This window comes from Ixodes scapularis, unplaced genomic scaffold (assembly GCF_016920785.2).
Source record: "Ixodes scapularis isolate PalLabHiFi unplaced genomic scaffold, ASM1692078v2 PGA_scaffold3__209_contigs__length_174095766, whole genome shotgun sequence".
NCBI classification, from domain to species: domain Eukaryota; kingdom Metazoa; phylum Arthropoda; class Arachnida; order Ixodida; family Ixodidae; genus Ixodes; species Ixodes scapularis.
Window position 1 is genome coordinate 76362194 of NW_024609868.1, and position 22864 is coordinate 76385057.

Sequence of the window (22864 nt, forward strand, 5' to 3'; positions counted from 1 at the left end):
GTTCCTAGAAACAGTCTCCCTTTGAGAAGGGAGATGCTTTGCAAGTAGTACTGTCGATGCCCGTTACTATAGTGGCAATACACTCAATCAGTTCAAGTGTAGCGTTGACATAACTATGCGGAGAGCAAGTCTGCTTCTTGCGCAGGAGTAGCGGCGACGTCGGAACAACGCTGAGCTCTGATGGGCTTTGATTGAAAGGACAGAGGTAGTGGGTAAAGCTCAATGCCAGATGCCTTGAGGTCTAGCCACTATTTTTTTCAATCGACCAATAAGACCTTGGCATTCAGACACCATCGCAACCCCTGTGCAGGTAGCAACCAAACTTGCACTCGGCATTAGCTCCTGGAAAAACCTGGTATGCTCATACTCTGATAACCTCACCGGGATACCTAAAATCTAGGCAATAGATGCGATAGAATAGAATGTTTCATCGACTGCCATAACTAATATGTTATTTTACTCCTTGCAAATATAGCTTTTTTTTTTCTTAAAAGTTTGCCTATATTGATTAGAAAACAAAATAAAAACAACAGAGGGGCACAGCTTTCTGTGTGCATAATGCTGACATGGCATCCCTATTTAACTGTCCATGGCAGAAATGTGCGACCGTGAAAGCCGTTTATTTTCGTGCAATCAAAAGCCTTCTTCGATACCAATGCTGAAAATGCCTGGGGGTCGTGATGCAGCGTTTCTGTGGAAAATTCAGCCCCGTGAAATAGCCTTCAGCCATTGTTTCTCGCGGTCCCCTTTGCTTGGTTCTGGGCACCTTGTAAGCATACATTATTCGAGTCTTGGATGCCAACATTCCTCTGGGGTGACACACACCTCTGCTCCGCTAGGAACAGGAAGTAGAAAAAAGGGCGTGCGACATTTGTATAAAGGCGAACAGGGTTGCACTCGAGGAACAAACACCCAAAAACTGCTCTTTCTGAAGTGCACTGACAGTCCATGCCACCTTCTAGTACTGGAACTCGTTTTACAAACGTAGCTCACTTTGAATGCAAGGCATATCCCTGAAGCAACATTTGGCATGCTTCAAGATCACTCCTAATTGTTTGCAAGGGTAAGAGGGTAATTTTGTGATTCTGAGGTGTACAAACACCATGTGTTCTGCAAGCCATTATACTTGATAATGACTGTTGGAACTATAAGGTCTATCAGACTACTAGACATTGTTCCACATAAAAAAAAAATTTGTGTAACATTGTAGAACACAAAAACAAGCACAGCTTGAATGAATGGGAAGGGGAATATATATGCAATTTATAATTTCATGGCAAATGTAAACAAATCCAATGAGCATGAACTGCATTAACTTTAGGCAATATGAAAACTTTCAGACACTCAATCGTTACTAGTTGCTCACATTTTGTACAAGTGGCTAAGTACATGTTAAAGCAATTAACATTGATAAGCACGTTTAACTTGCTCAGTCAGCTTTGCTGCAAGTATTTCACTAGTGCACATAACCAACCGTATGTATATCACATGAAAAGATTTCACCTAAGATTGTGCATCACATTTGTTTGTGCAATGGCTATGTTTTAAATGTGAGGTCTCCTTTTTAACCACTCCAATACAGTGGCCAAAAGAATTTTTACAAACTTTCTGCATGTATTCCATACAACATACCTACATAAACATTTTTCCTGCAAATGGTGAATTAATGTACTACTGGCACAGTTCCTATATAATTCATACCTGTGAGATGAATGGCATGTACATACCAAAGGAATGCATTTCATAATAGTAATTCAAATGTAGGAACAGAATGAATGTGCACACAACCAAATACAAGTGGGTGCATTACCTGCCAGCATGTAATGCATTCTCTGTGACTGCTTCTTGACTCTCACAACTCCCCAACTTTCATTATGGGAAATCTTTTTGTTGAGGGGAAAAGTGACTAGATTTCATAAACATTTATTTTTTTTCCAAGCATTGAATCATTCTTTAAAGGGATACTGAACCGAAATTTGGATTTCGCAAAGTAAAGCTGCAGAAGTGTTGAACCGGACGCTACAAACTCCAAAACATCACTCGTACATCGATATCTCAACCGAACGGCCATACTTGTGGAAAAGAAGGGCGCGATCCAGCGAGTTCTTTGATGTAACTGTCCTCCGGGCGAATATGAGAACGAGGAGAAGCGGCCTCGCTTCTCTCCTCCTCGCTTCGGTTCACCACCTTGACGGTACGTAGCGCGGAGGAGAGAGAATGGGAATCGTGACGTACCTTGTCTCGTCGGCCTCGGCGGCCGGGTTCAATCGCGCACTTGTTTTCCAAAAAATATGGCGATCCGTTAGATACATCGCCGTATGAGTGATATTTTTTGGTTTTGCAGCTTCCCGCCTATCCGTCCGGCCTTGTTTAGTGAGCTCGAAATTTCCGTTCAGTATCCCTTTAAAAGTGAGGGCTGAACAATTTTTGAACTTTTTTTACAAGGGAGGTATCTATTTTCCGACGGTCAATCAAGCAAGACGAAATTAGAGAGAAGAGGATTGCTCCTTCCAAGCCCTTGTGACTCCAAAATTAACTTAGCTCATGTACCCTCCCAATACATAGCACGCACGTGACACAGACTTGTACATGTTACTAAAAAAAAAGTAAGGAATTAAATTTACAATTATTCATGGCTTAATGCAACTAATTACGGTTACAATTACACTTCCATAAAAGTGACCGTTGCTTTTAACCTTACTGTCCTAGGGTAAGAAACAAGACAAGCGTTTATCGTTGTTGCAACTCAAGCTTTTGTTACCTTGAATATCATCTGGCCCTAACAGTCTCATCGGACATCTTGCCTCCTTTCTATGTGAAGATGTCCCCCGCACTGCACTTCGACATTTTTTTGTTTTGTTTGTATTTGTTTTTTGTTGGAAGGAAACAATTTGAACTTGGGAGTTTACTTATTATTGTTTTGCACGGAGAGTTTGGTGTTTGTATCGGCGTACTTCCCAATTGGTTGTGGGCGAGCAAGCTGACGAGTTACGATTTGCTAACAACCAAACCACCAAAGATAAATATTTGAGTCAAGATTTTAGGTGATGTGAACAAAGGCTTTGAGCATCTAAAGAATGCCAGTCCTTGCGCTTCGTAAACGCAGGTGACAGTTTGATTCCGGCAGAACTTGCTTTTACAAAAAAAGAATATATATCTTTTACAATTTTTTTTGTCAATATTCAAAGTTCCTGCATTTTTCCCCCGTGAATGAAAACGAAAATGCAACGGATTATAATCATTTCCTTAAGTAAAAGAAAAAAGGAAATTACTTTACGATTACTTCCTGAAATATGTAATAATTCCCTTACAAAATTACCGATAAATGTAAGGAATTACAAGTAATTTCGTTACTTGTAACAGATTATGTACAAGTCCAATGCGACGCCAGTCCATCCCTCTTTCTGGTGGCCAGAAGTGCCTCGTTAACGCAGCAGAAGCTGCCCCATCCACAGCCTTTCCCCCATCATGTCTAGCCAAGTGACGTCGGCGCAAGCTGTGTATACACAACAAAATCATTCAGTCAACAAGCTGCTCTTTGTATGTCCCCAAAAGACCTGAAATGTAAGCCTTCAGTTACTCAAACACTTGCCCTGAGAAACTGCTTACAATGCTCAGTATGTACAGTGAAGCCCTTCACTTGCAAGGCTGGAATTGTTCCAAGCGAAGGTGCCGTGTTCCTGAAGGAGTTGTCGTGGTATCTATAGAGCTGTCATACTCTAGACTGGAACCATTTCCAAACCTTTACGCTCAGCAAGGAGCCAGACTTGCAGTACTAGAGTCACTGGCAAGTTAACAACTGCAGGGTGTGGTAAGTCCCGGCCAGCTTATTATCTGTTTGCAGCCAATGAGATCGCAGCATTAGCCAATAAGAACACCAAAGAATGAATCACAAAACCGAGGTGCAGGACCATAATATGCATTTGTTAAGCCGTTCGGGACCGGCGTAAATATAAGTAATTACTACTAAATAACCGTAATATTAACAGATTTATACACCTCAAGAGATCACACAGCAGCAAAACTTTCGAAGGAATGGAATCGGATTCGGGCACCGCACAAACAATGGATCAAGGACGTGACTCCTGTCCAATTAAAAAGGACGAAACAGTCTTCTCTTTCTCACTAGTTATATTTACGAGACAGCTAGCGGTGGCACAATGTTGAGTAGAAAAATAATCGCGGGTGCTCGCACGCTCTGGTCGCGAGCAGGATTTCAATATCACAGACGGTCGGACCGCAAACATTCACTTGGTCTTCTTGCGCTGCGAAACACTCGTCGACGATTCCGAGAGGCTCCGGCTGCCCCTGCTGGTGGACACCTCTATGGCACACTGCCGTGGGAACCAGCCCTTGGCTCTCTTCACTGCGAGACACACGAGAGGCACGTGTTCGGGTGAGTTCTCGGGCTCCGACCCTCGGAGATTGCTGCAGGGCATTCATTTTTGTCTGCCATGCTGGCTGTGCGTCGAGGCTGCCAAACAGCCAGTCCATACAACATGTAATGCCAAGATTATGCAAAGCCTAATAGGTAGCAAAGGGCTGGATTTTCTACACCCCAGGGCGGGGCACAGAATGACAATCTGCATCAGCGTTCAGTTGGGACTGGTGTCTAAGCTGAACGCCGATGCAATGCCCCATGCTAGCTGTAGAAGATTCAGGACTGCGGCCTCATTCTCTAGAAGGTGTTGGCTGATGGCGTGAGCATACCATTCAGTGTGGCATTATGCAATCGAATATGCCACTGAGTGCTCGTGGGATGCTGTCTGCAGAAACCTTGCAAAAGTACAGGCAATTCCTTTTGCTTAAAGGGACACTAACAGGGTATTTATGCTCGCCAAGGTTTTTATTTGTACATGACACACGAGAGCCCAACTACCCAGAACATAATCTGTGGCTCGAAATTCGTTTTCTTTCTGCCCAAAAACAGCCGATCGAGAATTGGTCGGTCTGAGTCGCGCTCACTCTCTCCTTTGTGGTCACATGCCGTTTTCTATGGTTTAGACACAACCACCAAATATAATCAGTCGTGGGTCACCGAAAACACACACTTAATATAAAAAAATAGAAACAGAAATAGGATCCCCACTTTTTTGTAGCCTTTACAAACTCTAAACACGTTAAGTGAAAAAAAAAAAAAAAAGTTGCACAGTTACGTGATTTTTGGCAACACTCTCCTCCTCTAGATTTCTTCTTCCACCCCAGTCCAGTTTATTTATTTATTTCACAATACTGCAGGCCCTGTTAGGGCCCAGGAAGGAGTGGGGGAAAAAAAGAAAGGGGAAGGGATGGCAGAGACGTAAACACACACATTCTTCAACACAACAGTGACACTAAATAGCAAATATCATTGAAATCTCTAAAAAAAAATGAATCAGGGCTAGGGCTATCAACAGCGTCTTTTTCTAAGCAATTCAATTCTATTATGGCCCTAGGGAAAAAACAAATTTTCAGTTTTTCTCTAGGAGTTTTGTGGCCAAGCACTGAACTCCATTACATTGTCAGTCTATTCTTTGGTACTTATTTTTTTCTTTTTAATAAGTGTCCCGCTTTAAATAAGCCACAGGAGAAACATTAGTGCGAGCCCAAGAAAAAAAGCTTGTCTCGGTGCACATTTCAAAAGGAGGCGATTCGGGTTTCGCCAAGACTGCGAGCAGAAGTTTGAGTCGGTACCCTGACAGAGTCACCTGCAATCTGTATCACAATATGCACGTCTTCTGTCGTCGCTCGAAGAAAGGAAAGCTCAATACCTCTGACCGACGCCGATTTGGGTAAAAAATTCCACGGTTTTTCTAGACTCGTCAAATTTCCCGACAATTTCAGGTTTCTCCTGTTTTCCAGGTTGGAAGACACCTTTAACCCCAAAAACAGCTCAATGCAAGTGCTACCAAAAATCTTTAAGCTTTCGGAGCAAAATCCATCGAGGCACCAGTATCACATGACAGATTTGTCTAGCATTGTACTGCAGCCTCCCTCCACACACACAGTGCAAGGTGGGTTGCCCTTTCTATGTTGAAATGACAACTTTGGTGACCATGGATAGGCACAGGAACAACTCTGTGGCAATGCATAAAAAGGAAATTGTAGGGTGTGTGATATTTAGACAGCATGCCATAGAGCAAAGTGGCCAGTGCGGTACTCCTGTCCAACTAGGGTCTTTAAAATGCATCACGCTGTAGCAATTACACAAGTGCACACCTGCACAACGCTCATCCAGATTGAAACGGGCAGGACTGGGAATTAAACTTGGGATTCCCGAGTTTTGCAGCACGAGCTTTTGCTCCACGTGGCAGATTGCAAGAAGGAAAGAGAGCACATGCATATAGCTTCGACCAGAACTTGAGGGATCCGTGAAACGACATTGGATATTAATGTCGCACACTATACACAAGCATACTGACACAGGAGTGACACAAGTATACTCGCAAACAACACCACTGAGTCTGGAGCTTGCTTGTTGCAATGTAAGGTCAGTCTCTCCCTTGCACAGCCTAGGGTGATGATAGTCTACTTTAGTTCACGAACTGGACACGAGCACTCTGTGATCGCCCGACTAGCGATTGGTTACAACCAACACCTTGATGGATTTTCAAGGTGTGTTGCGAGTACAATTGCTAGCGCAATGGGAGTATCCATACTGTAAGGATGTCCAGAGCACTCCACATGCCCTGTGCATTGTTCATTCCAGTTCATGGCTACGGTGCACATTGCTGGCATATAATCGGCATCAGATCACGGAGTTGCCTTTTCCGATTGCGAGTCGACAGGGTAAACGCTGGTCATTTTTCTCTAGATAAATGTTGGGAATTCATTTTGAGCAGTATTTAGCAGTTTTAGGCAAATCACTGAATGACCCTTAAACATGCAGACACCTACATAAGTAAAAATGTGATGATGATGATGATAACTTCGAGAGCATAGTATGAGAAAGTTGTCCCCAAGTATAATAATTTTACACTGAGCAGGAACGCTTATATAATTGTCATTTCTTGACAGTAGGCTCGCTTGCAATCAATTTAAAAAGCAGTTTCGAAACTGCCTGATGATTGTTGTCGTGCACCATGTGTGAATCCTCTCTGCCAATAATGCACGGCTCCCTGCCAATAAACGCATTGTCAGGCCAATAAAAAGGAATTATAGGGGTTAGGCTTGCCGTATTTGCTCGAGTAACAGCCACACTTCTTATGAACAAGGCCCTTGCGTCAACTTTTCTGCAGAACACACTTACAGCCAACCATTGTGTTCTGCATAAAAAACACAGCAAATAATGCGGTCGAGAACACGTTTCTTTGTAAAAATGCGATCTGCGCAGGTAGCCCTTTTGTGTGAAGAAGCTATCTCTGTCCTGTAAATCCCCGTCATTTTTCTGCCAATCGCAGTGATTCGTTATCCCTGTGCTCTGCAGGAAAGCAGATCCACAGGCTTTATTCATAAACACCATGGCTATTACTCGAGCAAATAGGGTATATGCAAACTTAGTATAATAGCACTCTAATAGAATTAATACACAAAAAAATATCCAGAATCTGAACGGATTCAATGTCAATCCTGACCGAAAATAAAATGCTTATCAAGGTGGCTGCACACGAATCTCGATACCTAAACATCAAATAATCAAACCCTTTAAACGTGCTGATCATGTTTCACTGCATTCATTAGCCCGCACTAACTGCTACAATGATACCAGTGCAGCTGCAAGCGACTCTCGTGGCATGCGGATGACGGATAAAAGGTAATATGTTTGGTCGCCCTAGCAAGTGTTGACTCAATGACAAGCAAAAATCCCGAAAGCCCTAGTGTTTTCACTGAACTCCCCCAAAGGCATTTTTGAACAAAACACTGCACCAACAAAGTACTATAGGTTGCCCTACAATTCAATGTCACCGGTTTCTCTGCACCCCACCATTCAAATACAACTACAATGTCCCTATCTAGTGTCTTTAGACAAGCATAAAACCTTTTCTCTCTCACCCAACTTGTCAATGGAAGAGCAAACAGTCCCATCAAGTAAACCTTGTATGTTAAAAAAAACTATGTTCAGAGTATTCGATGGGGGTTCTTTTTCGGTCAATGGGAAAGAAGAAAGGGGGAGAAAGCGGGGAGTAAAAACTGCAGGCCAGCCTTCAGACCCGGCCGCAGACCGACAATCTTGTGTGGCAACAAACAAGTCGTAGACGAATCCAAAACTCACGTGACTTTGAGCTGAACTTCGTGTTCTCCAGCTCGCCGTAGAGCCAGTGCCTGGAAATGCCACGAATGGTATCCATGAATTCCTAGTCTCAATTTGGCAGGCGCATGCTCGTTCGCAAGCGAGAAGGAAAAAAGAGACAAAAGGCATGACACGCCGCTAATTTGAGGCGTCACAAAGAGCCACCGGCAAAGGTCGGGAAATGCTCAATTTCGGTTTCAGGTAAAACTGAAATTTCCCGAAGCAGCCTCGCGAAGTAATCTACTAGAAGTAGTAAAACATTAGCTTCCGGGAACCAATCGTTGCATGCCCAAAAACATGCAACAGCCTCCTTTCTGCCTCCAACCGAACGTTTCGGGGAAGAACACTGGGCTGGCGGCTTTGAGCAACTTGAGTTAAGCTTTAGTCATGCATGCTCTTATCAGTGGCGTCACTAGGGGGGGGGGGGGGGCAGACGCCCCGGGGGGGCAGTGCTCAGGGGAGTGTCGCGGCGGGTCACGAGCTGGGGGGACGGGAAGTTGTTGCAGCGGACCACCAGAGAGGGAGGAGTGTTGCGGCAGGCAACGTGTGGGGGAGTGGGGGGGGGAGAAGGTCGCAGCGGGCCACCGCTTTGGGTGCCGCCGACCCAAGTGGCAGCACTGGCTCTTAGCAAAACCATGCAGAATGCTGTGGTCACTGACAGGATGAGAACAGCAGGGAGCCTCACTTAAACACCTCCAGCGTATGCTCATTGTCTTCTGCTGTGCACGCACGTGCACTTCCAAAGCTCAAGAGATGCACAAGTGTTATTAAAGATAGCAGGCTGGAGGAGAGACCACTGAAAAACCTCCCCGCCGTCCTCATCCTCACAGTGATCGTAGCGCATAACGCAGGACATGCCACTCCGTTCGTGCCTATTCTTTTATGTGAGCCAGTTTTTGGTCTGAACCTACGGGTACCTGGAGGCTTGCACCGCATACACTTTTAGTCTTCAAGATGGAAGAAGGGGCACTCACTTTTTCCAGCGTGTGACGAGCACCCTGTCGCCGGGAGCCACTGCGATGCGTGGCTCGTCCGTCAGCGGAGTGGACGTGCAGACTCTGCAGCCGTACGTGATGGGGAAGAAGCTTCCCGCGTAGTGATGCACCACCGTGTAGAGTCGTGTGCGCAGCCGCTTGTCCTGTTTCTGCAGGATCTGTTCCACCTGCGCATGAGCGAGGGCCTGGCCTTCGCATTTCTAATACGCCACGAGGACTCCCCGGTCAAGACGTCAACCGTAATGGCACTCTCACGTTTCTCTCAAGCTTTTTTAACTGAATTGCCCGACCAAGCTGGGAAAAGGAGCGGCTTCTAAGCTCCATTAACAGTAGTCAGTCACACATTGGAGCTGCGATCGATAACCGCTCAAGTGCTTGGAAACATTTAGATTCAGACTTGGGGCTTTTGTTTCTGTCTGCACAATCCTTGACCGACTGAGGGGGGGGGGGGGTATCGGCAGTCGAGTGTGTTAGCGCATTGCAGCTTAGAGAACATAAAGCGAAAGCTCGTGTCGCAAAACCCAGAGCTCCCGAGTTCAATCCCCACCTCCGCCCGTTTTGATCTGGATGAGTGCCGTACGTGCGGTCATATATCACTACTGTGTGGTGCATGTTAAAGATTTCAGGTTAGCGGCTGTACTGCGCTGGCAAATTGCTCATCTACAGTAGAAACACCAGTTGCCCTTTGAGGCTGACCAACTTCGGGCTGTAAAAACATAGAGTAATTTCTCGTTATAACGAAGTCAACGGGGCGGTAAGAAAATTTTATATAAGCGGTAATACGATAAAAGCGATAAAGCGAAAAGAAAACTGCCAGCAGCCTTAAAGGTGCACGGGAACACTGCGGAACACTCTGACCATATATTTAATCAAACAAACCTTGGTTACGAACATCTCGCAGCAGCTTTACCAAGTAAAGAAATAATTAAGTGGAGTTTGCCGATAATTTCATCCGGGTTTCAATTTTCCTCAAATTGCTCCGGGCGTCACAAGAACACTTTCACCGCTGCTGCACTCCACATTTTTCCAAACCACCTAAGGATGTTTCGCGTCTCCGCATTTGTCGGCGTTTCCCAAGGTGCCTCTCTGACGTCGCTTTGTGTTTACCTTGGCCCCATGCAAGGTCTACAATCACAGCATCTGTAGCAGGAGCAACAACGGGAACGTCCGCATCGACAAGTGCGAATGAATCAAAGTTATCCTCGGTGGCTTTGCCAACACGTTTTCCCACACTCCTGTAGAGATTGTTGCAGCTATGAAAATCATGCCCAGGCTCGACAAGCATGCTCGCAAGAGAAAATTTGACGTGCGCGAAGCAGTTGGCGATCTTTCATCTTAGGGTCGCGGGCTTTCTTTCTCCTACATGAGACACTTCTCGAACCCCCCCAATGTGCCTTGCTTCTTCTGCAAAATGGGAGACAGTGTCGAACAGCCGATGCCAGACTGTCGAATTCTTTGGCGATTTCAGACTTGCGCCAGCCACTTTTCTCAACCTCGCAGGTCCAAGTGACTTTTGGTAAACACTCCCAATCTCCCATACAATGCACGTGTGCATGTATTATGCTGCAGGTGCGCCTGTGCAGGCTCGCACGCCAGGGTCTCCCAAAGGGATGATCTCCTCCGGGCTCTATCGCTCCCTTGACCCGATTCCGACAGCGGTTGGGCAGCGTCATCCGCGGGTGCCGTAAGTAGCCTCGTAATGTTTACGCTGCTCCCTGCCCGCGTCGGCGCATCGGCATCGGAAGTGGCGCTTTACCAGCTCTGCGCCCTCTGCCCTTCGTCACCTGTTTACTCCGTTTTCATAGTTTGCCATTTGCCTCGGTGGAGAAGGGAGAGGGAAGGTAAGGGCCTCCGTGCGCCTCCATGTAGGCTTGCATACTTTCGGCACCCACCCTTCGTAATAAGCATGGTCGGCCGCCGATGCACTTAAAATAATCAAGTTAAAAATGTGTGCATTTCGGTCGGGACCACGTTGAATTTCGATAAAAGCGATAGTTTGAAAAAAGCAATTTTGTTATAACGAGGGATTACTGTACATGCAACATACAATTATTATCACACCATGCGCAGAGGAGTCGGAACTGTATGGAAAATGAAGGGGGGGACGTAGTGATTTTCCCCCGTATTGTTTGCATTTAATCTCTTAAATATTTGTTGTTGCGATCATTCCTTTTGCCCCCTCTGTTTCGACGCTACTGAGCGTGTGAAACGGCGAGCATGTGCGAGCCATGTGGCACAGGACATAGGCTTGCCACCATAGTTAGCCTGTGTATTACCGTTAGCAATAATTGACCTCACGTCACCTGAACGTTCAATAAGCAGGAGCAGGAAATCAAGTTCTTGGCTGTTCCCTGCAATAATATGAGCCGGCTTGCTGGCAAGTGTGTATTTATTTCCCACACCCCGTATGCGGAGACGCAAAAAGAAAAAAGGTAACCGCCAATTGCCTAGCACTCTGTGCATTTAAGAACTGCGTGCAGGTCTTTGGAACCGCATGTCAAAAAAATAATGCAATAATGGTTAACATGATCGAGCTCCTTCAGAGGAGGGATACTCACGGTAAGAGTGTACTGATTGCAGCCTGGCACGACGGGCCACGTGACGCCGTCGCCCAGTGGATACACAAAGACCTGTTTGAGATTCTCGGCCACGCCCAGGTTGTAGGGGTACACAAACACCTCATCGTCATCTCTCTCCCTCATCTGGGCCTTTGACACGATCCAGTTCTCAATCGTCGTCTCGTTTCTCACGATGATCTTCATCTGCGGCGGAGTAACAAGTTTTCCGTAAGGACGTGCGCCCTACGCAAGGGCAGTGCTGCAGCCGTAGCCAACTGTGTCTCGCAACACCGTTGAAGTGGCGGAGGTGCTGTTTTTCCTCCCAAATCGATTGTTGCACGAATTAGTAACTGCACTCGCTCCACCAACCTAAAGAAGAAATTGAGTAAGCCTGCAACTTGTGGGGTGCCGAGGAGAAAATCATATTCATCCGAAAGGCAGGGGCAGTGATGTGATTAGCATAGGCCATTTCGGAGCAACTTTCGGAGCAGCCAAAACAGTGTTTTGGAGCAGCAAAAGTGGCTTTTGGAACAGCCAAGACAGTGTTTCGGAGCAGCAAAAGTGGCTTTTGGAGCAGATATTCTTAGAAAAATAAAACTATTTGTTTGAAGTGCTATACAAGTGAAGGACACTTTGTGTTGTGTGGTGTTCTGATGTGACATGTTGTGACACAACTTGCTTCTTGTGTTTGTAGTGCTGAGACATCCCACAAGTGTACAGTGAGGCATTGCCGAACAATTCCCAAAAACAGCTTGCCACTGTTTTACTGGTTCCCGACGTGCCAGATTTTTTTCACAAGTAAGCAAATGTAAAACAATGAATTGCAAGCATCCCGGCCGGTGCCTCTGTCGTGCAATCATGCTTGCATGCACATGAGGGCAACTTCGGCAGGCTTGCAGCCGCGCGTGCTTTGTCGCGCGAGCGGAAAAAACGGCTGTTCGATCGAAACCGAAACCACACCACAAATTGTATGCAAAAGGTGACTGTCGAGCATACAACAAAAAACAGTTGAGCCGCGTATGCTTGCCAGGCCGGCAAACAAGATACAAGCTAAACACACACACACACACAAAAAAAAGAACTTGAGAACATTGATGCAATTATTGCGAGCCAGGGTCAAAAAGTTTTTGGAGTGATTTGTGCAAAGACTGAACTCGAGACAAACAAGCGCGCTGTGCGGGTTCAGTGCGCAGTCATTGCTTTCTTTGCTTTAGCTCACTTCTCTTCACTAACTTTCTTTTGCGGCAGATTTTTGTACCGGAATCACTCTCGAAACAAAGCCCACCGAGAGAAATCTAGGTAATCAATGCTTCCACACAGCAGTCTTTGAGTTAAAGAGGGATTTTTGTAGTAACGTATGATTTATACAAGAACAGGAACGTTGAAGAACATGCAAGTACTTAGTTTATTTTCACAATGCGCCATATCTGCAGCGACGTGGGGACGGCTACACCCGACGTCGCGCGACCATGGTGAATCGAAGGCAGGGACCAAATATTGTTTTCCCACGGCCATTGCTTTCAAGAGCGAGTGCTTCAGCTCACAAAGTAACTCCCACCGCGTAAAAACGTTTTGTTTCACACATGACGGCATGGCTGGTACCCGTCACGCTAGCGTCGGAGCGTTTGCACACACCCGCGTCTATTGTTGAAAATATTTAAAAAAAAAAGACACAAGACGAGACCCACCAGACGACGAGAGCGCGAAACGCGAGATGGCGGGAAAACCATGCAAGACCGGATGGACAATTGATGCAGGGTACTTTGTGTCAAGCGGCCACTCGCGCCACTTAACACACGCATGCTCAATTACGGTACTCGGTTTAGTATCGGTTCTGAAAGGCGACCGAAATGGGTTTTTTTGGTGCAGGCTTGGAACGTATTACCATATTTTGGCAAAATGTAGCAGGATATAGCAGGGTTAGCGACTTGGCGCAATTGGCGCAGCAATCGCATCACTGCAGGGGACAAGACGGATATAGCCCTCAATATCTCTCAATATTGCGATAAACCGGTTAAAATGTAATTTAAAATGACAGAATAGAGAGGCAGCTCCGGCAAAGGCACGCCACTCTGCCAGTTCATAACATTGTATCAAGGGGTTTTCAGTTGCTCACAATTTATTTACATTTTGAGAGAAAATTCGAACTGTGAAAATGGAACGTCGGCAGTGTCTGCCGATAGCGTTCGAAAGTCTTGAGCTCACTCGATGGAATGCACTCTCTTTCTCGAACACGCACTCACTGCGTCTTCATAACGGCGCAATGGAATGCCTCCCTATCACAAGCGCACGAGCGCTGCATCTCCATCGCTGTCGTCATGGCTCTTGTCGCTACACTATTGCCGCACAATGTACCAAACACAATTTAGCTGCCCATCTGCTTTCATAGCAAACACCGTGTCCCGGCGAATGCAATACATTGAAAGTAGATTCAGCAGGTGGTACCTAGTCATCCCGATTTGAAAGCGCACAAAAGACGAGGACAGAGTAACAAGCACGTACGACAGAGAAGCGCTTGTTTGTCGTACGTGTTTCTTACTCTGTCGTCTTCTGTGCGCTTTCAAATCGGGATGAGTAACTACCAACCAGCCCAATTTTCCAACCTTCTAAAGTGGTACCTAGTTTCCACAAAAATAATATATGTACACTTCGTATAATTTTAAAGCCAAGAGCTGCTGGAGTTTGCCGAGACAGCTCTCTACCGGACAGAAATATCCCGATGCTTGAGCAGCGCCACCGTTGCAAACAAATGGGACTCAGCTTCACATGCCACCCCAGGTACAGTCTACGGGAAGTCCCTCAACCAAGGATATTTAATAGTTCCACAACTAAGTATATCTACAGTCATTGACAGGATGAGAACTGCAGGTAGCGGTTTCAGTTGTCCCGCCTCCAGCAAAAGCTTCTACCTTCGATGATGCTTCGGCGTCTCGTGACCCTCGAGCGTGCATGTGCAGCCGAAGCATAGCGAAAGGCAACGAGCGCGTGCTGGAAGCCCGGTGTTTGAAAGAGACGCACTGCTGTTGTCACCTTGTCAGTGCCTATAATAGTAACGTTGGTTGCGACAACCGATCGACGGAGCTTACCTGTATGAAAAGAAGACTACCCAGAGCAACGACCACACCGATTGAAAGCCCCAGGCTGAGCACAGTGGCCACAAAGGGAAAGAAGCCCAGGTAGACCAGGTCCTCGTCGTGGCCCTGCTGCATGTAGTACTTCTGCGAGGGAAGGTGTACGAAGAACTTCAATGCCAATCAAGTTCGGCTGGACGGGCGGAGCCATCTCATGCAAATTTTTCGTAACTCTGAGGTGGTTCGTGGCTGCAATCATGGGACCCAATTTCGAGCTCAAACATCTGAACGCCTTGCTGAACTATGTCAATTGTTTGGTGACATGCGACGACCCATCGTTGCCCTTTTTAGCTACCAGCAGCACTGACCAGCAGCTAACCAATCAAGGTACCCCCTGTTCACTTCCCTAGGGCATGTGGGGACTGTTGGTCACCCTTCCCTGATGGCCGGTACAACGGCCGTGGTTCAGAACGCTTTGCCGGGAGCTCCAACCTGTTCGTGAAGCATAGCAGAGCCGCCTGGCTTGAGCGGCTCTCCTCTTCACTTTCTCCTGGGCGGACCTTTTTCCGTCCCCCCGCTCATCTGGGAAGCCAGTGGTTTTGGGTGGGGACAACGCCCGCATAGGAGGAAGTCGACATGCATTCCCTGCTTTGGGAACAGAGCGACTTCTCCCACAGACCTGATGGAAATTGGACGTGTCGCGAAGGTCTTTCTTTGCTTGCTCTGGACTGCACTCTCGGGATGGTGACAACAGGGTGAGTCTTTCAGCTTACCTTGTCGGCACAGAGGTCTTTGGTGTTTCCCTGTAAACACCGTTGGACCCGGTCCTATTGTGGTACATACTCCTCCTTTTTAGGGAAGAAATCAGTTGTGTGGCTGACGTTCAGACCCGCCCATAGGGGTGTTCTTGAGGGAAAGCTGCAGGGTGTGGGAGTAGGCTTGGCGTCTCCCAATTTGAGACTGCCGCTCAACTTTTGGCTTACTGCTACCCGTGATCATCCCACATATTCTGGTGCCCAACGGGGGGCACCAGTTTATGCAAGATTTTTAGCTAGTAACAGAGGTACCGATAGAGTAACCAAAGGGTTATCTCAACAGTGGCGGCGATCTCAAAGGAGACGTCAAACCTAGTAGCCCCGGTTCACACATTTCCGCAACAATATAAACAACATTTAGGGCTACACTACCGCTGGTTGGTACGAGAGATACCTCTGTCGGTGCCAATGATCGACTACCTTGTCTCACTCTCTCGAATATAGCGAAAGAGAAGACACACATACCAAAGTAAGGACAGAGTCCAAAAGCATTTATTAAAACACTCTTTTAAAAGAACTGCTATCTCCCCATCCAAAATGTTCCCCGTACCGGCAAGGTAAGAGAAGGTCCTTACCTCCCACATGCAGTGCTCCGGAGAGCCAGAGGGCGGCAAAGCATCAGAAAGGTCGCTGATACACGACCTATCTCTTTTGCGATCACCGAACGAGTCCCGTTCCCGAAAGTGGGAAAAGACGAGGTAAAAGCTCCTCGCCTGTCGGTTGTGAGCCGCATCCGAGCAGGAAAGAACGGAAGGTGGTCCCTCCACGAGAGTGTGAGGGGAAGGCCCTCCAACACAGGGGACCCTCCGCTTCACGAACAGGTAAGAGCTCACGGCGGAGGAGGCCAAGCCATCGGAGAAGCGGGACCACAGGAATGCCCATTAACAGGGGTACCAAGGAGTAATCAGAGTTATCTCAACAGGGACGGCAATCTCGAAGGAGACGTCAAACCTAGTAGCACAGTTCCCACATCTCCGCGGCAATGTATACGATGGTTTAGGCCCGTTCACACATGTGCAACCGAGTACGACTGAGAGAGACAAGACCGGTTTTTCAGCCTCTTGCGACAGCATAGGACCTGCTCCGCAGCAGCACATCTGGTTGTATGCTGTCGCAAGAGGCTTAAAAACCGGTCTTGTCTCACTTAGTCGTACTCAGTTGCATGTGTTTGAACGGGCCTTTAGGACCACATTACTGCGGGTCGGTTCAACAAATGCCTCCATCGATGCTAATGATTGGGTGGTCCCCCCCCCCCCCTTGGGAGAGAGTGAGGGGAGGGGCAGGGGACCCTCCGCTTGACGAACAAGTCTGAGCCCACGGCGAAGAAGGCAGAGCATTCCAATCTGCGGCCGTTATCACTGCCATCAGGGAAGGGAGACCACAGGAATCTCCACAGGCTATAAGGTAATGTATTAGCAACCCTTAATGTACTCCTCTGATCCACACAAAGAAAAATATGGGAGCCTAGAATCGGTGGACAAAGCCTCTAGAAGCCAGCATGCCAGAAGCCATCATACCTCTGCCATGCTGGCTTTAGAGACTTTGTGGAAAGAGTTGTCACACACGCCTTCGTGCTGTCTGTGGGCTAACCATTGCCCAGAGGCTGATGCAAGCAAACACAGCTTGTGCTGCTTTACGAGTTGGGTGATGCTTATGCGTTTGTTTCCATATGGATCAATAGTGCAGAACACGGAATGACACTGGCATTTGCCTGTACTATGAAATGAGCTTACAGTTTATGAAGGAACGTATATAAACTGCATGGCAAAAGTAAACAATGAAGACGCCAGTGTGCCCTAACCATGTGTTTAACTGTTTCAGGTATGTTGCTTGCAAGCATGTGATTCTAAATATTGTAAGACATTAAGAATTAGTATTCATTGCTTAATATTCTTCTTGCACACTAAATTTATCTAATTAATGGGGAGACTAAAAAAAAGGATTTTATTATTTTCTATTCTTTGTTGAAGTGTTCACTGTTGTATGGCTTACAAACACGGCTTTAATTACAAACCTCCTATTGTGCCACACATTGATCGCATAATCTTCTCAAAGACCGAGATGTCACACAGTGAAAAATGCAGAACCTACCCGATTGTATGCTTTGGACAAGCCAATAATCAAGAGCCCAGAAGAGTGGATGCTGCCGCAGACAGCAAACAGAAGAAACAGTGTGAAGTTTGCGTGGTTTCTGTGTCCACAGCACGTGTTGATCCAAGGGCAGTGATGATCCATCTTGAGGACACACCTGTGTTAAACAGGCCACAAAGATGAAGCACAACACTCAACAAAAGCTCAGAGTAATGTGCCCATGGCCATCGCATTGACTGCAGTGGTATACATGAATAAAACTGAATATACGCGAAATTTGTACGTCACACTGACACATTACTGGTGGCACTTGTGAGATATGCATGGTTACTGGTAACGTTATAATGACCCTATGTAGCTTGAGGGTAAAAAAATGGTATCAGTTTCAGCTGTCATGACAGGACCGAGAACCAAGTTTATGATGCGCACTTCGTACATGCAGTACACTGCTACAGAATAAAAGGCAAGCTCACACTGCACCCAGGAACTGTACAATGCCTCAAATTACTACAGGACTCAGAGTCAAGGTCTAAACTTAGGTTTCTAACGGTAAAATGTACCCAAGCTGCTATGGCGCTCGCCGAGTGGATCGCTCGCAGAAGCTTGGGTGTCTGTTCATGCTCAAACAGTATGTAGGCATCTCATAGAGTGGCAATTTCGCCACATAAATTTGCATTTACAAGAAAATAATGAGCACAAAGGATGGGTGAGTCGTGCGCGTACGGAGATATGTGCAAACGATATATTTACCTCTCGCATCTCCGGCAGTGATGTGAGCGAGGAGTCTTAAATCCATCACAGTTGGCGCAGTACTGCAGAAACTGTTCGTCTTCCGGCAATTCCTGGGTGCGATACAACAGCGAGCGCGGTCCGTCAAACCACCGAAACAAATAAGCCGAGGGAAGGCAGTCAACGGCTGCGATGTATGTACTGCCTTCGGAAACAGAAGCACGGCGGCGAAACGAGCTTACCGGTCTCCACCGCAGGGGCACGAACCCCGGTCCCATAGCAACAGCCATGAAGAAGTTGTACAACAGCGTGCCGACCCAGCCGATATAAATCGCGTGGTTGACGGTGCCTTCGAGCGAGTTGTAAGGCGACAGCCACATCGACGTCACATAGAGACAGGTGAGGAAGATGAACTTGACAATGAGCAGAGCTACCAGCGGACCCCAGTGCCACAGGCGATGGAAGAACTGTGCTAGGATATCCAACACGCCGGTCTGCTGATCCATTTATTCGGCTCGTTGGGTCGCTGGGTGGTCGCCGAGCTGCCGTGACGGAATTCGGGGACGCTGCATGCAGCCGGTCTTCGGGACGTCGATCGAGCCCTGCCCACTGTGGCTACAGCGCGAGGAGGGGGTGTTCGAAAGGGAACGACGGTCTGGCGCGCTGCATAATTTAATTTTACGTTTGATGCATCGAAAGGGCAGAGATTTACCTCGCACCGGCGATCAGCCAGAGTCGCGAACGGTTCGAGCACGGACGATGTTGCTGAACTCCGAGCTCGCCGTAAAAGAAAAAATAAACAAAACAAAAAGCGATCGCAGTGACATCTAACGTGCGATGCATATACGGCACTGGTGCGATGCCAGAGCCGTATATGTAGAGAGTTTGGCCATTTGTTGGGAAGAATAGGAGACAAATGAAGCGGCGCCATTGGCCGAAAGCGGGTTGGCCGTGTTCCAGGGCGTCTTCAGAAATTCGAATGTGACCAACCAGAAGCCGGAAATAATACCCTGGCGGTGGTCGCAAGAAACAAACCTGATAACTGCATTGGAGTAACTCTCAATGGCTGAAAATATGGTACACGTGATGTTTCAATCACACTCATCTGAAATGATGGTGGAAGCGGTGGAAGAGTGCGACTAGCGGAAAGATCGACATAATCCTTACGCCAAACGCCGAGCGCCGAGAATCTGCCGTCAGAGCGGTCACACTCTGTCCGCGCAAAACAGAGTTGAGCGGCGCATTCGTTTCTTACATCTTTCTGCATGATCATGATGAAACAACACATGCACCCTATTTTCAACCACAAAGAGTTACTATACTTCACTCTTACGCACTTATTAAAACCATATACGAACATAGACCTTCGATGATCGATCGGCTCAGAATTGTTTCTCGCTACCACCGCTAGGGGATTCTTTTCGGCTTCTGGTTGGTCAAGAGAGCACGCCAAGCCGCCAAGCCCTCTTTCCGAGTCTGGTGCACGCCCTGGCTCTGCCCGCGCCTCCCATTGACCAAACTCTCTACATATACGGCTCTGTGCGATGCTGCCTCTATCTATCCATACGTCCATACTAAGTTCTATCGGTTCTATCCACATATCGGTTCTATCCCGCCACTGCTTCTATGAATGCGATACCGCGATTACATGTGCGATACAGCACGGCTCTGCGATACAGCAGAGCCGTATATGTCTATGCCTCTATTATTGTGTTTTCAGGGTTTCATCAGTTTCCTGCAGTTTCCTATCCTCTGTAGCCCGCTGCCCGCTGCGCTGTAGTCTTCCTGAAAGCTTGTAAAACTAACGATGGATGGACGGATGATGGATGAATATTGACTGTACAGAATAATTCGTACGATTGCGGACTCCACGTGCTCTATAATCTTCAGCAAGTAAGTTAGCTGCCCATTCAACGTTTGCAACCATTGTAACGTCCTTTGTTGTTGCCTCTGCCGCATCCGCTACACCCATGCTTCCTTTCATCCGCCGTCTCAAAAGCACCGGTTTTCTTATTATTGTATCTCAGTTCTGAACAATAATGGGTTTTGTATCTTACAGGTGCTAGTACAACAACTGCCACTTCCACGTCAACTTGCAATGGCATCTAAAGGAGGGAAGGTCCTGAGCTACCACGATGTTCTGTTAAGGGAATCGGACGTAGCGTTTCTGGGAGGACCTCACTGGATTAACGACAACCTCATCGGCTTCTGGATGCAGTATCTAGAAAAAGAAGTCTACAAAGGGCAACGTAACCAAGTAGAATTCGTCACCCCTGACGTGGTGCAGTTCATCAAGCTCGGCGCGCTTCAGGACGTCTCGGAGCAGCTGAAGTCGCTGGAACTTAAATGCCGATCGTTGATCCTATTGCCTGTGAACGACTGCACAGAATTTGAGTTGCCTGGTGGCTGCCATTGGAGTCTTCTTGTGTATGAGGCGAAAAAGAAGATATTCGAGCACTACGATTCCTGCAAAGGTTCAAATTCTGTGCATGCCAGACGCATCGCAGAAGCTCTGAAGTCGTTACTTTGCCTGGAGTCGGCGCAAGTCACAGAGGTTAGCTGCACGCAGCAGAATAATTCGTACGATTGCGGACTCCACGTGCTCTATAATCTTCAGCAAGTGTGTGCTCAACGTCTTCATCGTGGAGAGTTCACGACTGACTTTTGTGCCCTTTCGGACAGAATGGAACACAACAGGAATGCGTTACTGCGACTTATTGCGTACCTTGCTGAACAAAACTGATCTATTTTTATTAAAAACGTTTGTGTTTGTTGAGTGGTAGTTTCACAACAGCTGAACCCCAGTGGGCTTGACGGGTTTTACCAGTTTGACAAATGTCACACTTTGGACCTAAGGTACGAGTCTGAGCTTTTTTTTTTTATATTTTCTTTATAAAAGTTTGTAACAACAACCTCCTTCTGTAACAGAGCAGTCGCTCTCGAAGAAGCTTTGTAACCACTATCCTTTTATTGAACGCTCAAAAAGTTTCACTGCCATACGTCGTCTGCTGCTGGACTACGAAACTGAAATAAATCGAGAAACCACGGGCACGAACAACCATTGCAACCATCTTGCGACAAAAAAAAAAAAAAAATCAACTGTTTGGATTGTTGCAGAGGCTGGGCAGCAGCGTGTTGAATACATGTTTTCTGCTCGTTCGTCGTCATTCGCCGAAGAAGTGTTAAAACCTTCTGTAAACTATGAAAATTACCATTGAGAACACGTGCCATTGTAATCGTAATTGTAATCTTATTGGCTCAGGAGAGCCGTGGCACCGCGGAAAGGCGAGAGCCCGTACCATGGAGGCCCGCGGTGCCACGTCTAGTGATGATGATTATGAGATGATATATACAAGGGGGAGGACGACGCAGTCTTCTCAACATCGCAAGCACCGTTGCTTGAAGGTTCGGGGTTTGCCAAGACACTTCTACCAGCTGTAATAAGTGCCTGGGCAAAGGGTGCTGTTCGGAGGCTTCACCGTGCGGTTGGGAAATCCTTGGCGGTTTGATGGTGTTCAGGACGACGTGCTCTCCTGATCCGCCGCACGAGTCTTGGAGGTTCGGCGGCGGTTCAGGCCAGTAGGCAAGTGAGCCAAGGTGACCTTCGGTAGGTTTACCAAAGCGCAGCACAGCAGGAAAAAGACGCACTCTTCAAACGCGTCTCGTCGGGCTCGCGGTGTGATCAAAGCTTCCTTGGCACCTTGGTTTAAAACAGCACATCAAGACAAGGAGAAACGAAAGACTAGACAGACGACAGTGCTGAATATCAACTGAAGGTTTATTTCCACTGCGGGCAACAGCCAAATAAACAGAGTGCGAAAGAAAAGGCAAAAATACATGTAGTCTCAGCACCTTATTAGTTATATTTAGGGTTCGGAGTTTTCGGTTTAAACCGATAAAAGTACGCTGAATCCCTTTCGGAAATTCGGTTTTAACCGAGAAAGGTCAGTTTTTAGGTTGGGCGTTTTCGGTGTAATCCGATAAAAGTATGCCGAATTAATTCTCTAAATTTCTGTTTTAGCCGAAAATGGCCAGTTTTTTATGGCCGCGTCGAGATGGGGGGGGCAGGGGGGGGCGTTGCAAGGTTGGACATTGTGTGACCTTTTCATGATTGCCCTCTTCCAAGGCTCAACATGCAACAAAAGAGGTCTTGGGTTGTCCTTTGCGGGACATCTCTGTCCTTCCTGGTCCTAAAAAGAAAAAAGTTTAAGTGCGGGCTACTATAAGGTTTTTCGCTTCATGCAAGGTCTGCTGCCAGAGTTTCGTAGAGTACACGAAATATGTCGTGCTTCAAAACGTCGCATCGCGTTTGTTTTGGTAGCCACATTTGGTTTACTGGCCGATTTGGGCTCGGGCAGCGCTTCATCTCCCCAGCCTGCCAGTGCCCAGTGTTAAC

The 22864-nt window shown here is 47.1% G+C and overlaps 2 protein-coding genes across 2 annotated transcripts; one reads left to right on the forward strand and one right to left on the reverse strand.

Annotated features, from left to right (window-relative positions):
• Positions 1–601: 601 nt before the first annotated feature.
• On the reverse strand, positions 602–19346 carry LOC8041983 (palmitoyltransferase ZDHHC6). Its single transcript, XM_002415129.5, has 8 exons — positions 18711–19346; positions 18490–18581; positions 17740–17896; positions 14849–14980; positions 11763–11966; positions 9184–9371; positions 8192–8241; positions 602–4366 (listed from the first exon to the last, which is right to left on the reverse strand). Exons 1-8 carry the CDS (start codon positions 18972–18974, stop codon positions 4248–4250), a joined length of 1206 nt encoding a protein of 401 aa, XP_002415174.3. The 5' UTR covers positions 18975–19346; the 3' UTR covers positions 602–4247.
• A 686-nt stretch (positions 19347–20032) lies between these two features.
• Positions 20033–21563, forward strand: LOC8041985 (sentrin-specific protease 8). Its single transcript, XM_029983435.3, has 2 exons — positions 20033–20361; positions 20528–21563. The coding sequence occupies exon 2, from the start codon at positions 20567–20569 to the stop codon at positions 21209–21211; it is 645 nt and encodes a 214-aa protein (XP_029839295.2). The 5' UTR covers positions 20033–20361; positions 20528–20566; the 3' UTR covers positions 21212–21563.
• Positions 21564–22864: the final 1301 nt, after the last annotated feature.

Excerpts from the sequence above, each read along its gene's own strand:
- LOC8041983 (XM_002415129.5), bottom strand. The coding sequence starts at position 18,974 with ATGGATCAGCAGACCGGCGTGTTGGATATCCTAGCACAGTTCTTCCAT. Across the intron at positions 17,897-18,489 it reads CACTGCCGGAGATGCGAGAG|GTGTGTCCTCAAGATGGATC; the intron begins GTAAATATATCG and ends TGTTTAACACAG. Across the intron at positions 4,367-8,191 it reads GAAGTTCAGCTCAAAGTCAC|TGAAGAGAGCCAAGGGCTGG; the intron begins GTGAGTTTTGGA and ends TGTGTCTCGCAG.
- LOC8041985 (XM_029983435.3), top strand. The coding sequence starts at position 20,567 with ATGGCATCTAAAGGAGGGAAGGTCCTGAGCTACCACGATGTTCTGTTA.